Below are 13,834 nucleotides of genomic sequence, written 5' to 3'. Positions count from 1 at the left end.
TATTTATGTTATGTTCCATCGCATGGACGGTTTAGATCAACGTATGATGTGGTCTGTACAGTTCTTTGTCGGCCCGTGGCAATATTAGGAGGGATGCAAGGGATGAGCTTGGCACAAGTGCCAAGCATGCCCGAGCGTATCTTTTTTCCAAAGTATTTAATAGGCACAAGTAAATTTACAATTATAAGGTTTAAAAATGCACATAGGCATTGTTATAGCTAGTGGTGCAAGTTTGGCCCTGTCAGCGCTGACCCGCCCTGAGCCCGAACAGGGTCAGGGCTGGATTTTCCAACCCTGAGGACGGGTTAGGGTTCATTTTTTTAGACCCTGACTCAGGTCGGATCAGGTTTTGGGTTAATGCTTCGGATACCCTGACCCGGCCCGACCCTAAGTTTTCTATTATATAATTGAACCATCTATGCATGTTTCTTTTGCTAATGTTTTCTATTATCTTGGATTGGTGTTTCTTTAGATTATTATTATTAATTGTCTCTGTTGCCCGTCATATTGTTGAATTCATATTGTCTTATTTTGTTCCCTTTCTCTGTTTATTGATCATTTTGCTCTATATGATTAGTGGTTGCTTTATTTTTTGCACTCTTAACAGGTATTTGCACTAGGGTAAATTAGGGCCGGGCCGACCCTACCCAATCAGGGCGGGCTAGGGCCAGCACTGAGCCCGCCATGGGTTGAGGTTTTTCGGCCCTGACTCAAGGTCAGGGCGGGTCAGGGCAGAGATAATGGGATCCAGGGTTGGGCTATGGCTTTGAAAAACCCGACCCAACTCGACCCTGTTGCAGCCCTAGCTATAGCAACGTAGATTCTCCAGTTAGGGTTGGGGCGACAAAAATAAATAAAACTAATCATAAAAAATAAAAAAAGCAACATAGATTTTCCCGTAACATTATATATAGGAAAATGATACCACCCCCCCCCCCCCCCCCCCCCCCCCCCCCACACACACACACACACACAAGGAAACGGATAAATCCCCCTCTTAACTGTTTCTGTGAGAATGGTCCACTGCTTCAGGATAAAAGGGAGCGGATATAACCCCCCCCCAACACACACACAAATTTGAATTATTTAATAGACATAGTTAAATTTACATGGGATTGTTAAGGCAAGTTTTCAAAATGCCATTTCGAGGCTCACTTTTGCAGGAGAGGAACAGCCACCTTGTAGCAGATTCTGTCTTAATCTCTCCTGGAAAAGTGAGCCACAAAATGGTATTTCACGAAGCTGCCTAGAGAATCCCCATTTACATTTATAAGGTTTGTCACAAAATGGCTGTTCGCGAAATTGCCTGGACAATCCCCATTTAGGTTTATAAGAACTTAAATTATACGTGAGAAGTAGATGTAACAACCAACTTTTCTCCTTATATTATATAAACCATAATAGTATATAGATATTTGAGAATTAAGATCGATTCCTCAATCTTGTGCATGTATTGAAATGGAGTTGCTTGCCTTAAGGAGAACACAATCCATTTCTCTTTTCACACAAAGAGTCCAATACAAGGAAGCATCATTTTCTTCTTTCTCCTCTTACATGAAGAAAGCATCCCTCCAACGACTAGAAGAATAATTAAGATGAAAATGAGGTGTTATTAAATCTTTTATACGGTCATCATCTCACCTAAATTCAACGTTCTTTTTCTTCTTATTCCTTAAGAAACCTCTTATATACATGTACATGTTTCTATAGGTTATTTTTTGCAGACCTTCTATGTAATATCAATGGTAGAGAGATGGAAATTGGAAGGGTTTCTTCTAGTCATCTTGGCAGGTTTGTCTTTCTCGTTAGGAAAAGATTATATTTCTGCTTTGGGGGATCCTGGAATGAGAAGAGATGGTCTGAGATTGGCACTTGAAGCTTGGAATTTCTGCAATGAGGTTGGAGAAGAAGCTCCCAATATGGGAAGCCCAAGAGTAGCTGATTGCTTTGATGTTTACAAGGCTTCTTATCAAGAAGGTGAGTTCTCTGATTCTAGCAATACAATACACATTGCCATGGTCTGATGATCTGGATTTTCTATTTGGTAGAACTTAGAAGGGCTCATATTAGAAAAATCTTAGGACCAAATGATATTATATGGTTGATTAAGCAAATTGCGGTGTAGCTCATTCAGCTCATTCACGGTACGAACCCGAACCCACTAGATCGACGGTTGAGATTATGCTGATGGCACAAGGGATAGAAAAAAGTTAAAGGATAGGCAACATAAAAAAATCCTAGAAATATAATACCATCTTTGTCCCATAATACATATTATTGAATCGGTCTAGCTAGTTGGAGAAGTTTTGAGCAAATGGCGTAATAAGGGATTGATTTCACTAAATCTTTTTGGATTTACTATGGCCAGGCGGACAGCTAGATCGATTGTCCATTGGAGAACGATCATGGCATTTTGTGTTCAGGGCTAGACTCTGATACCATGATAAGAAATGAGATTTTCATTAAAATCTGGGATGCCTTACAATTAAGCCCTAATGAGGGTTCATTTTAGGGGTGCAACTTGGGTCGGGCTCAACCCGAACCCGACGGGTTCAACCCGATTTTGACTCGGCTTGGGTTGGCATTTCCTCGGCTTGGGTTGGGTTAGGGTTGGGAAAAGCCAACCGATTTAATTTCGGGTTGGGTTAGGGTTGAAGCCTTGGCGACCCAACCCGAACCTGACCTCCGTCTTCTAGTTTTATATTGTTATCCTTTGGTCATTGTATTTTTCTGTTTGGTCCAAGGTGAACCCGTACCAACCCTACCCGATTTCATGTTGGATGGGTTGAGTTAGGGTTGAGAAATTTAGAGGCGGGTTGGGTTAGGGTTGACCATCCTCAACCCGAGCTTCAGGTTGGCTTGGGTTAAGGTTGAGGTAATGGTATCTCGAGTTGGGTTAGGGTTGGCCTCAACCCGATCCAACCCGACCCGAGTTGCACCCCTAGTTCATTTAGAACACCCAACGGATTAAATAAGGAAGATAATCCTAATCTAACCTAACTACCTAATCACCAAATCCAATACCCTAATCCAACTATCGATCATAATAGATATGCACTTAGGACAAGGAGGCATAACTATATTTTAAGTTAATTTTATTTTCGAATAGGGCATTAATTCATCTTTGGAAGGCATAACTAATTTTTTGAAACTACTATAACCATAATTAGCAAAAAAAAACCCTTACTATTGAATAAAATAACACACGTTATTAAATATTGTGGCACTACGCCTAAGATGGAGTCTAGATTTGGCAAAAAAATCATCCAACCAACTATTCAAGAACGAAAGATACAACAAACTTGGACTTTAGATGAAGATTTCCATCTTTAAAAAAAAATAGGGAATGAAAAATCTGCCCTTTTATTTTATTTACGAAGGTATTCCTTGAATTGATTTTATAGTTAAGGAAATGATATCGGCACAACCTTGTTTTGATAATGGGTGACCTTGTCCTATATGCTTAACCACCTGTTTCAATTCCTAAAATGCTGTCAGCAGCCTTTGATAGCTGGTTCAAGAATATGGGACAAGTTGAGTTCGTGGGTAGTATCAAAACATGGTTGTGCCTATATCATTTGCCATAACGAAAATGGTCATTAAAACAATATAAGGAGGGCAAAAATGGTTTAAAATGGGATGAATATGGGGCTATTCACCATGGGGATAACAAGCCTTGGATAAATAGTTCTTGGGATTGGGTATCCTGGTAGATTAAGTCCATCTTAAAATTCTCTTGTCCACCATCCACCAATCATGTTTTGCTAATATTTTTGCTAAGAACAAAGGTCAACATGAAGGAAGATAGCAAGTCTATCCAATGATTAAATCTTTTGATCAAGATACCTACATTAAAAAAAATAGAAAAGATTACACTAGGTGAGCGGGTAAAGCTTGCCCAACATAAAAGGAATCCCGCAAGGCCCCTGAATTGCCTAATCGATCATTGCCCTCCTATGAACGTGGATAAAAGAAATAAGTCTTTCCTCATACATTGCAAAAGAAAAATTCATCCAAAAACCTAGCTAGTCTCCAAGGACTTACACTTTTACCTTTAGCCCAACAAATGGCATTAGAGGTATCTTCTTCCACCTCTAACTTACCTTACCACACATCAGGACTTTAACTACGGCATTTAGGCTCTGTTTTTTTTATATGTAAAATGGGCATAGAACAAATTTTAAGCCCGTTTTTAAGTGGAAAATGGGTGTATTAAAAAAAAAAAATTGAAAACCCAAAGCTTATCTTGAGGACTTTAAGTGAGAGGACAAACCCAAAGCTTATCTTGAAGAGTTTTAAGTGAGAGGACAATCCATTCTGATGTGCCTACACCTACATATGTGGCACACCATCTACTGATTCTGACAATGGATTTTAAGTTTTTTTTTCCTAAAAATCGTAAATTTGGAAAATATTTCTCAATTAATCAATAAAAATTATCTAATTGCGAAAAAATTAACTTAAAAAATGTTCCTAAATTCTACATCAGAGTTGTTTTTTTGGATGAAGATGTCCGAAATTACTTCTAAAATCATGATTTCTCTGCTTAAGGAAAATAGCCTTAGCATTTCTCATATTAAAAATGATTGCAGTTTCATAGAGATGTAAAAACAAAAACAATCCATGCATAATTATTAATGAATAATCTGTATATATTTTACAAATTGTGGATTTATCGGTAAAAATCCCTTTATTTTATCGTGCATACATGCATTGTAGATCCATTCTTACATTGTTTTTCATTTTTTTTTCCTGCTTGAATTTTCAGGAGAAGAATCATGCAACTTCTGTAAGTTGCTCAGGTACATGTTAGTCCACAGAGTCACAGAGAAGGACAACATGTTAACTGTGGGGGAACCTTTCCCTAATATAACCAGTAAAGCTCTAACTGATGTAGACCTTTATGCAGCTGAGAAAGAGCTCTACTTGGGCTCCAAATGCCAAGTAAATGACCACCCAAATCCATGGCAGTTCTGGATGATCATGCTTAAAAATGGTAATATGGACACACTATCAGGCATTTGCCCTGAAAATGGGAACAAGGTGGTACCTTTTTTGTCTGAAAGTAAGTTCCCATGCTTTCGAAAAGGGTGCATGAATCAGCCCCTTGTGTTCCACAACTATACAAGCTTACAAGGAGAGAATAGAACTATTATGAGGGGAAGCTTCTATGGAACATATGACTTGGATGCTGATTTGAGGAAAGGGATTGATGGGAATGCATCTTATTACTCTGTAACTTGGGAAAAAGAGGTTGGAAAAGGGGGTTGGGTTTTCAATCATGTATTGAAAACTTCTACGAAGTATCCATGGTTGATGCTCTACTTGAGGTCAGATGCTACTGAAGGACTTTCTGGTGGCTACCATTATCAAACAAGGGGTATGACAAAGATAGTAAGTTCTTTCCTTTCTACTGATAGAAAACATGAGAGTGATCAGGTGTGAAACAACCATAGCTAAAGTTGCACTCAGCTTTGGGATTTGGTAATACAAGCTACACTTGTCGATCTTAATAAAATGGTGATGCTAAGATTTTATCATGGTGATCTTTAGCTATGGGTGGTTTTTGCTGGATCATTTTCTTTTTTCATAGTTCAAAAACTTGCTTGACTCAAAAGTGGGTAGAGTTGAGTCAACTCGAACAAGTAACTATTGACTCGATAAAAACTTGAACAAAATTTCCAATTAATCTATAGAGATTTTGAATTAAGACGAGTTTTGAGTTGATTCAGGGAGTATTAGCTCTCTCTCTCTCTCTCTCTCTCTCTCTCTCTCTCTCTCTCTCTCTCTCTCTCTCTCTCTCTCTCAATTGACCCACAAAGTCTGTTTAATAACTTGCAAGTATAATCACACTATGAAGGGTAATTTAAGTTCAAATCCCCTTGATTGATTTCGCAAATAAATCAAACAAGCATCAAAATCAGCCCATGTAAAAGGAAAATTTAAGTTCACATCCACTTGACTGGATTACTGTCACAAATCAACTGAAGCATCAAAATAACTACGCAGATTCCAGAGTCACCAAATTTCAAGGTGAAAATTACATTAGAGGTGAAGAAAGGAGGAGGTCCAAAGAGCCAATTCTACCTGATGGATATGGGAAGTTGTTGGAAGAACAATGGCCAACCATGTGACGGCGATGTGCTGACCGATGTTACCCGGTATAGCGAGATGATTATCAATCCCAATGTGACCGCATGGTGCAATCCTAACAACATGAAAGTGTGCCCACCTTACCACACCTTCCCTAATGGGACCCACATACACCGTAACGACACTGCCAGATATCCATACAGAGCGTACCACATGTATTGCTCCCCTGGGAATGCAAAGTACCTCGAGGAGCCATACACCTTGTGCGATCCATATAGCAATCCTCAAGCACAGGAGATAATGCAGATACTCCCCCACCCTGCATGGGGTGATTACGGGTATCCAACAAAGCCAGGTGAAGGGTGGATTGGGGATCCAAGGACTTGGGAACTAGACGTGGGAAGGATGTCGCAAGCACTGTATTTCTACCAGGTATCTACTCTAATCCCTAATCCCTTCCTAGTGTTAATCTTATTCTAATTAGAATACTCATTCAATTGACTAAGGAAAGAAAGTAGTATCAGCTTTTAAGAGTAACATACATAAAAAAGGGTGAATATTTAGGTACTGTTTGGTAACTATTTTCTGAGGCATTTCTCTCTGATTCTCTGATTTTTGTGTTCTATAAGGGGTCACAAGGATGTAGGGAATTTTTCGGAATTTTTTCCAAAGAAAATGAATTTCATATTGTTTGGTAACGTCTTTTCCCGTGGATTTTTTTCCAAAATAAAAAATTTCCTTGTTTTCCAAGGAAAACCAAACCTACCTGATCATGAAATTTTATTTTCCATCGAATTTTTTCCATGGAAATTATTATTTTCCATAATTTTCTTTTCCCTAGATCCAAACACCACTTGGAATATTTCAGCTATGTTTTCCTGAGCGAAATGGAGTTTACTCCATTGAAGTGATTCTCGAGTTCTAGAAATAGAAAGATCAGAATGGTCACCAAACATAGATTTAAAATTCTTCTTTGTTATTCATTTTAAAATGCTTCATTTTTACGCAGGATCCAGGGACTCCTCCAGCAAGGAGACTATGGCCATCTTTAGATGTAGGAACTGAGATATTTATCAGTGCAGGTGAAGTTGCAGAGTGGACACTCAGAGACTTTGATATCATCATTCCAGACACTGGCCAATGATATGTTATTTTCATTCTACAGTGAAATGGAGGCTTCAACAAAGAATTTATTTCCTTTTTTTTGTACTAACTCACATTCTTTTGGAGTATTCATTATACCAAATGGTTGTAGCTTAGGTAGTTTCAATTCATTTTTTTTTTATCAAAGCTATGGCCAGCTCAACCTCAGCCTCTAATAGATAGTAATAGTAATAAGTTATGGTAATTTGTGAATCGTTCAATTGTTTGAGCTAGAATAACACCAGAATTTTAAATATTTATTTCAATTTTCACTATATCCATATGGCTCTGAATCATATGGTGTCTTTTGTGTTGTATAAATGTAAAATCTAACTATTTATTACATTTTCACAATATTCTTGATTTTTGGCTGATATGGTGTTATTTTTGTGCTACTAAAAAAAGGCTGCATGAAGTGAAGAACACCCAACTGGGAGTAGCGTGGTAAGATGCAATTGTATCAACAACCCACTCTACACTCTGAACTGCAACGTACAAATATTGTTCTTCTCCAAAAGAGAGAGTCATTGCTTCTTCATCAGATACGGTAGCTTTAGCGTTCATACAGTTAATCTTCTATTGATTTTTACTTTCTTTCTATTCACTTTTCTAAATCCGACAATTCCTCTTTATGTGACCCTCCTTACCACATTGGTAGTATTTAACCTTATCTCTTAGATATTGACCTTCCTTTAGATTTGTCACGATTTTGTGGCCCTCTACTTCTATTTCTACCCCCTGTTCTGTGACGAGAGCTTGTCAATGATCTATTTATCTTTGATTTTTCTCCTAGACCCTTCATTAATCAAGCTATTAGTAACTTGACTCATGGCAAGCACACCATTAGGAGTAAAATTACTAATTGCCACTACCAAAGTTAACAAATATCAGGTAAGGAGCTCAAAAGTAACAAGGCATGTAACTTATCATCTAGCATCATCTTCATTGAGGACAACTAGTCACCATACTCTGAACCTCATTTGAATTCTCTACAATGGAACCACCCTCTTTGAACTTCAAGTTCACAAGCTTTCTAATTAAGAAAGCTTTGTTTCTAACCGTCTCTCTTGTAAAAAGTCTCTAACTTCTTCCAGAGAGATTCAGCAGATGATTCATTAAACGCATGGTGGTACACATTGTCATCCAACCATTGCTTAATATGTCCGATAGGATTTCGACTCAAGTTATTCCAATCTCTATCGGATATGTCATTCGGCTTGGCCTCATCACCTCAATGGGTTCATACAAATCCTTACAATAAAGGATATATTCCAATTTTGGTTTCTAAATCACCCAACTTGACCTGCTAAGCTTGACCATGGCTCCTATAGAACCCTCCATTTCAATCCACACACATCAACTCTGCTGCTATACAAAATATTCTCCAATATCACTTGTGTGATTTTTACCGAGAAAAAACCAATGAAACTCCCAAAGCAAGTCTATGTGACAATTAAAGAATCAACTAACTAAAAAGTATCAAAATTTGCAATAACAAAGTGATAGGATTAAACCAAGGAATAGCAGCAACAACAACAACAATAATAATAATAGAGCAAGTCTAACTATGACAACTCATCAAACACTACGAGAGCAATCACATGAGAACATCAAACATTTACGTGAAACCAATAGAGAGGGAAAAGCCATAGGGTGAATCCGGTGGAAGTCTCCACTATAGGATGCAGAGTCGTGGAGATTTTTGTTTTTCCTTTGTCAGCATATTATCTAGAATGAAGGAGGATTTCACAAGAGTATTTAGAGATTTTTCAAGGTTCATACATTTCTATTATTCCAAGCTTAAGAACATGGAAGAAGGCATTGGAGAAACTCTTCATACCTCTTCATGGCTTTTCTGTTTTAATTCCTTATCCCTTTTCAATTTCCTTTGCATAAAGACCTCGTAGTTTTCACTGCAAGTCAATTCAAGTAAGAGTTGATACAGAAGGTACTCCAGCCATATAGAATTTCCATGGAACCTTGATAAGCAAATCTAGAGACACAATTATATAATTATTCCTTGAACAATTTCTGAGATGTCCTAATCTCTAATGATTACAAAATTTGAATGGCAACTCAAAAGATCACATATGTAACTATTCTCTGAGCAAAATAGGTAAACTAACTTGCAGTTGATGGAATCTACTTGAGCGACATTGCCAGCCCATTAGCAACTGAGACTTTCAGTTGGGGAGAAACAGGAGCATCTCCTAAAAAGACATTGAAAAGTGATGAAGAGACATTAATGGATTCGATCTTGGCATTCACATTCGAAGGGAAACCATCGGATGAGATGGAAACCTGCAAAAAAAATAAGATCCATCTGAATTAAAACATAGGCAAGCTCAGTGAAAAATGCAAATTCTACCTATGCATGTATACAGTGGCTTTCACAGTTCTAGACATGCATACATGCATTCTTGAATGTATGGTCACATGGATCATGCATACATGCATTTTATATTTATGCATGCTAAGACATGTATATTATGTTCTCATGCATGTGTGTGGGCTTACTAGCATCTTGGATGGCTCCACCCAAGTCAAGAATATAAAAGTTCCTTGCTTAAGAGGTCTCCCTTGAAAGGTGTTGCAGAATGTCGACAGTGCAAATTCATCAACAGAAGTAGGTACTTTGATCCTTGGTGAGATGGCATCATTCAAGGCATCCCAAAAGGTCTTTCCATCCACATCTCTAACTAGAACGATCTGTAACGATTTTTCTGAAGGTGCTGTTCAAGAGAAAGTCCTCATCAGCAATAAATATTGAAAGTCCTCTTTGCTAGCAAGAAAGAAGAGAATTTGATCAATGATACCTTCAAAAACAGTGCGGACCAGGGAAGAATCCTCTAGAATTTGAGCAGCTGATTTTCCTTTCCAATCATTGAGTTGTGCTGTGATAGAAGGGTTTACATATAACCCTGCAGCATAGACTTTGACACCTATAATTGCGAAAACCTTCTCTCTATAACCTGTCAGTAGAAGAAAGTCAGAACTAACTGCGATATAATTGCAACCACATATAATCAGGATCTTAGATTAACTCTAAGCAACGACATTTAGCACATGTTACATTTAGTAAGGCCCTGTTCGATTGAGATTATGCCAACCAATTGTGACTCCAAAACCAATTATTGGACTCAAAATTAATCATAAATTTGTGTCGAATAATTGGTTTTGGACTCGCAATATGTTGGCGTAATCTTAAACAAACAGGGCCTTTGTGTACTTCCATCAATTGAAAATACCATGCAATCAGATAAGTGATTACGATAGCAATAATGAGTAGATAATAACAGCACGTTCAGTCAGAGTCAGAACATACTGCGACTATTAGTTTTATGATTAACGATGGATTCCTCTCTTTTGTTCATGTTCGTAGGAGTGCAAATGACTTTGTGGACTGCCTCGCTAAATCCAGGGCATTGAGGGACTCCTTTTACTCTGGCGCTACTCTCCAATTGATGTGAATCTGTAATTTCTTATTTATACCTTGAATATAATTATCTTTTCTTCAAAAAAAAAAGTACATACTGCGACTAAGTGCCACTATATTAGGGAGATATTAGATAACTGATGGTTCCTTCTGAAACATGCCCTCCATGTAGTTTGCTGACTCTCAACATGAACCTATGAATCTCAATAAGGGTGTGTCAGATGTATAAAGTTTTGCTGGTTTGAGGATAAGGACACAGGCCCTCGAACTTGCCACCACTTGTTCACGACCTAATAATCTCTAAGGCCATGTTTGTTTTGGATTTTGAGAACCGATGGTGATTCCAATACTGATTATCAAACTCAAAATTAAACATAAATTTGAGTCCAATAATCAGTGCCTCAACCGGTTCTCAAAATCCAAAACATATTCATCTTCCCTCTGTAAACCTACATGAGTCCCAACATTTAGGCCTACTATGCCAGTTGATGCCCAATAGGTGACATATAAGCCTCGTTTTTTCATCTTCAAGATATGTCTCATGATGTACAGCAATAACATCCAAAATTCACAATCCCATCTGTGTGAGATCATACTCATTGCTGAAGTTAAAGAAAATATAACAGTTTCCTTGGATCTTACATGGTATTTTTCCTTTCACCTACATTTACATGTAATGCCCATATCATACACATCACATAGATTTAAACTAATGTGTTGCTGGCAATGGAAAAAAAGAACAAAATAACACATTGATGCCACCATCATAGCAGAGTTCTCATGTAAGGCTACTACTATTTTTCAAGGGTAAATGCATAGAAACAAACCTGTGCCAAGCAAAACCAATGAGTTTGAACACCCTGGTACGCTCACCACAGATGGAAATTTCACTTTGGTCCCTGGCTCGACGACGAATTCTGCACTTCCAACTGCATCAATGCATTTAGGAACCAAGCGAGGTTAAACGTTTTATCTTGGTCATGATTCAAGAGTTGTACTACTGTCTCAAAACTTGGATACAGGGCTCAAATATGTATGGCACCAGGGCTGAGTTAGACTTGGCTTCTTCAAGAATCAGCCTAGTTGGTGAACAATATGAAAAGTATCGATCACTGAACGATAAGTCCCTCATTAATACAAGATTGGGCAGAGAAAAAATGTGGTATTGCTCCTGCTGGGCTGTGTAGATTCATATTTTTAGGATGTAACTTATGTTAGGCGAAATTATATTGTTGAAACTATCCTATAAACCAGATGAAAGGTATAGAAGATAAAGAGAGAAAAAATGTCATAAATATACAATTCATAATTTGCTAATTGTTCTGATTGTTAGGGCCAAATGTCATTAAAAAAATCAGGGCCAAATCATGGATGGCCTTCACACAAATAATGGAAATCATAAGAAAGATCCACGATCCACCTTCAGTTGACAAAATATCTGTTTATTTTGGACAATTGTAGGCTAATAGATTTTATTTTCCTTAACATATTGGGTGTTTTTCAAATAAGAGGGTGTTTTAGTCCTTTTTGCTCCACTCTCCAGGCAGAAATCATGGACACCCACAAACAGCAAGACTGTCGGCAGCCCAAAGCAATCTCACATGAATCATGGGGATGGAAAATGTCTAAAATACCCTTATATTTGAATTAGAATTCAAATAAAAAATGTCAAACTAATTCGTTTCTTTTTGCATAAAATAATGGATAAAATGGCTAAAATACAGAGAAGAACACAAAACCCAAAAACATTTCCTCCCCCTCAACAGAAATGCTACTAGATTATACATCTTAAAAAAGAGAATATATCTTGATATTCTTCAAAAATAAAAAAATTTATTAACTTGTAATTTCAATTTCTACCATTTTTTTCATTTAAAAAGTGAAAGATTAGGAGATTTAAATACAAGAAAGAAAGAAAAAAATCATGATGGGCAGTGTAGATAAACAATGTAAGAGCACTTTTTACCTGAAGCTTTGACAATTGGAGTTCGAAATCTCTCATTGAATGTGAAATGGGGAAATGTGGAGGGAACTTTTGGGTGGATTTGATAAAACTGAAGTAGGCTTTTCCCGGCAAAAGAGAGCTGAGGGTGGGATTTAGGTACGGGTGCCAAGAGAGCAGATGGAGTTGAAATCACCCCAACCATTTCAGATCTCTTTGTTTTTTCTCTCTCAAGTTTTTAGACACAGTGTCTCATTGTGGCCCTCAAATTTTGATAGATTTCACCCCCAAAAGGCATTGAATATTTGAAGGGGTAATATCCGCCGTAGACAAAAATCGATCTGACCCCATTTCCCACGCTCAATTTTGGAGGACTAGACTGCTCAGGCATGCCCCAATGGGCTCCACCTTATCTGATAAAACCTGGATAGGTAAAACATTCACAAACACTAGATATAATCAGATCTAAATGGATCTAACCATGCAAATAAACTAGAGTACAAAAGAAGATCAAGAAATTTATCTCGATCGGTCATGGCGGTGATCGATCGAGCTGGATCTTCTATTGCCTCTCTGATCATCTCCAGTCTGCATAGACTAACTCATTATTTATCGAAAAAATGTCTCCTAGAGTTTCACCCAAAATAGAACTTTATTTGGCTTAATCTGTTTAACTACACTACCCAGACTTAGATGATGTACTTGAATTAGGCTAAGCAAGACCAAAGACACTCCAATGCATCGTTCAATTTGACCCAGGATTAGATAGTAGGATCCAAAAACTCGAAAAATTATCTAAGAGACAAGGGATCAAAATGGATGGACCAAGACATAGGTAGATCTGATGTGAAGTGAATCCATTGGCATCCCTAACTAATCTTATGTAGAGCCGTCATTAATTTAAGATCAACGGTCTAGATTGAAGAATAGGATTAAGAGTGAAATTACTAGAATTACTCATCAACCAGGTTGATCATTAGAGGTTACATTGTGCAAAATTAGGACTTCGAGTGGGGGGTGTTAAATGAACAAAATTATGAAGAATATTTTTTATAATAAAATTATGAGGAATATATTTTATATTAGTGCACTGCATTCAGATCTAGGATGCTCTATCTTGTGGTTACTCTGAAATACTATCGGATCTTAGGATGTGGATCCAATGGATACTATAGGGATCTAGCTGCTGCACACAAATCCTGTAAATTAATGTTATGATC

The 13,834-nt window shown here is 37.6% G+C and overlaps 2 protein-coding genes across 3 annotated transcripts; one reads left to right on the top strand and one right to left on the bottom strand.

Annotated features, from left to right (window-relative positions):
* The first annotated feature begins 1,642 nt into the window (after window positions 1-1,642).
* LOC143846123 (uncharacterized) lies at window positions 1,643-7,451 on the top strand. The gene is made up of 4 exons (XM_077354539.1): window positions 1,643-1,977; window positions 4,769-5,394; window positions 6,010-6,525; window positions 7,103-7,451. The coding sequence occupies exons 1-4, from the start codon at window positions 1,743-1,745 to the stop codon at window positions 7,235-7,237; spliced, it is 1,512 nt and encodes a 503-aa protein (XP_077210654.1). The 5' UTR covers window positions 1,643-1,742; the 3' UTR covers window positions 7,238-7,451.
* Window positions 7,452-8,954: 1,503 nt separating this feature from the next.
* Window positions 8,955-12,912, bottom strand: FAP3 (Chalcone-flavanone isomerase family protein). 2 transcript variants are annotated; one of them, XM_077396310.1, is made up of 6 exons: window positions 12,639-12,912; window positions 11,500-11,601; window positions 10,053-10,208; window positions 9,754-9,968; window positions 9,363-9,537; window positions 8,955-9,149 (listed from the first exon to the last, which is right to left on the bottom strand). In XM_077396310.1, exons 1-5 carry the CDS (start codon window positions 12,817-12,819, stop codon window positions 9,379-9,381), a joined length of 813 nt encoding a protein of 270 aa, XP_077252425.1. In that variant the 5' UTR covers window positions 12,820-12,912; the 3' UTR covers window positions 8,955-9,149; window positions 9,363-9,378. The 2 variants fall into 2 exon arrangements, with proteins under 2 accessions (XP_077252425.1, XP_077252424.1); XM_077396309.1 differs by lacking the exon at window positions 8,955-9,149 and having other exon boundaries at window positions 9,197-9,537.
* Window positions 12,913-13,834: the final 922 nt, after the last annotated feature.

The sequence above is a fragment of the Tasmannia lanceolata genome, unplaced genomic scaffold (genome assembly GCF_043159265.1).
Source record: "Tasmannia lanceolata isolate RefF3 unplaced genomic scaffold, GAP_Taslan_0.1 ptg000015l, whole genome shotgun sequence".
Taxonomy (NCBI): domain Eukaryota; kingdom Viridiplantae; phylum Streptophyta; class Magnoliopsida; order Canellales; family Winteraceae; genus Tasmannia; species Tasmannia lanceolata.
Note: the sequence above shows the minus strand (reverse complement) of the source record. Positions and strands in the feature narration are given on the sequence as shown.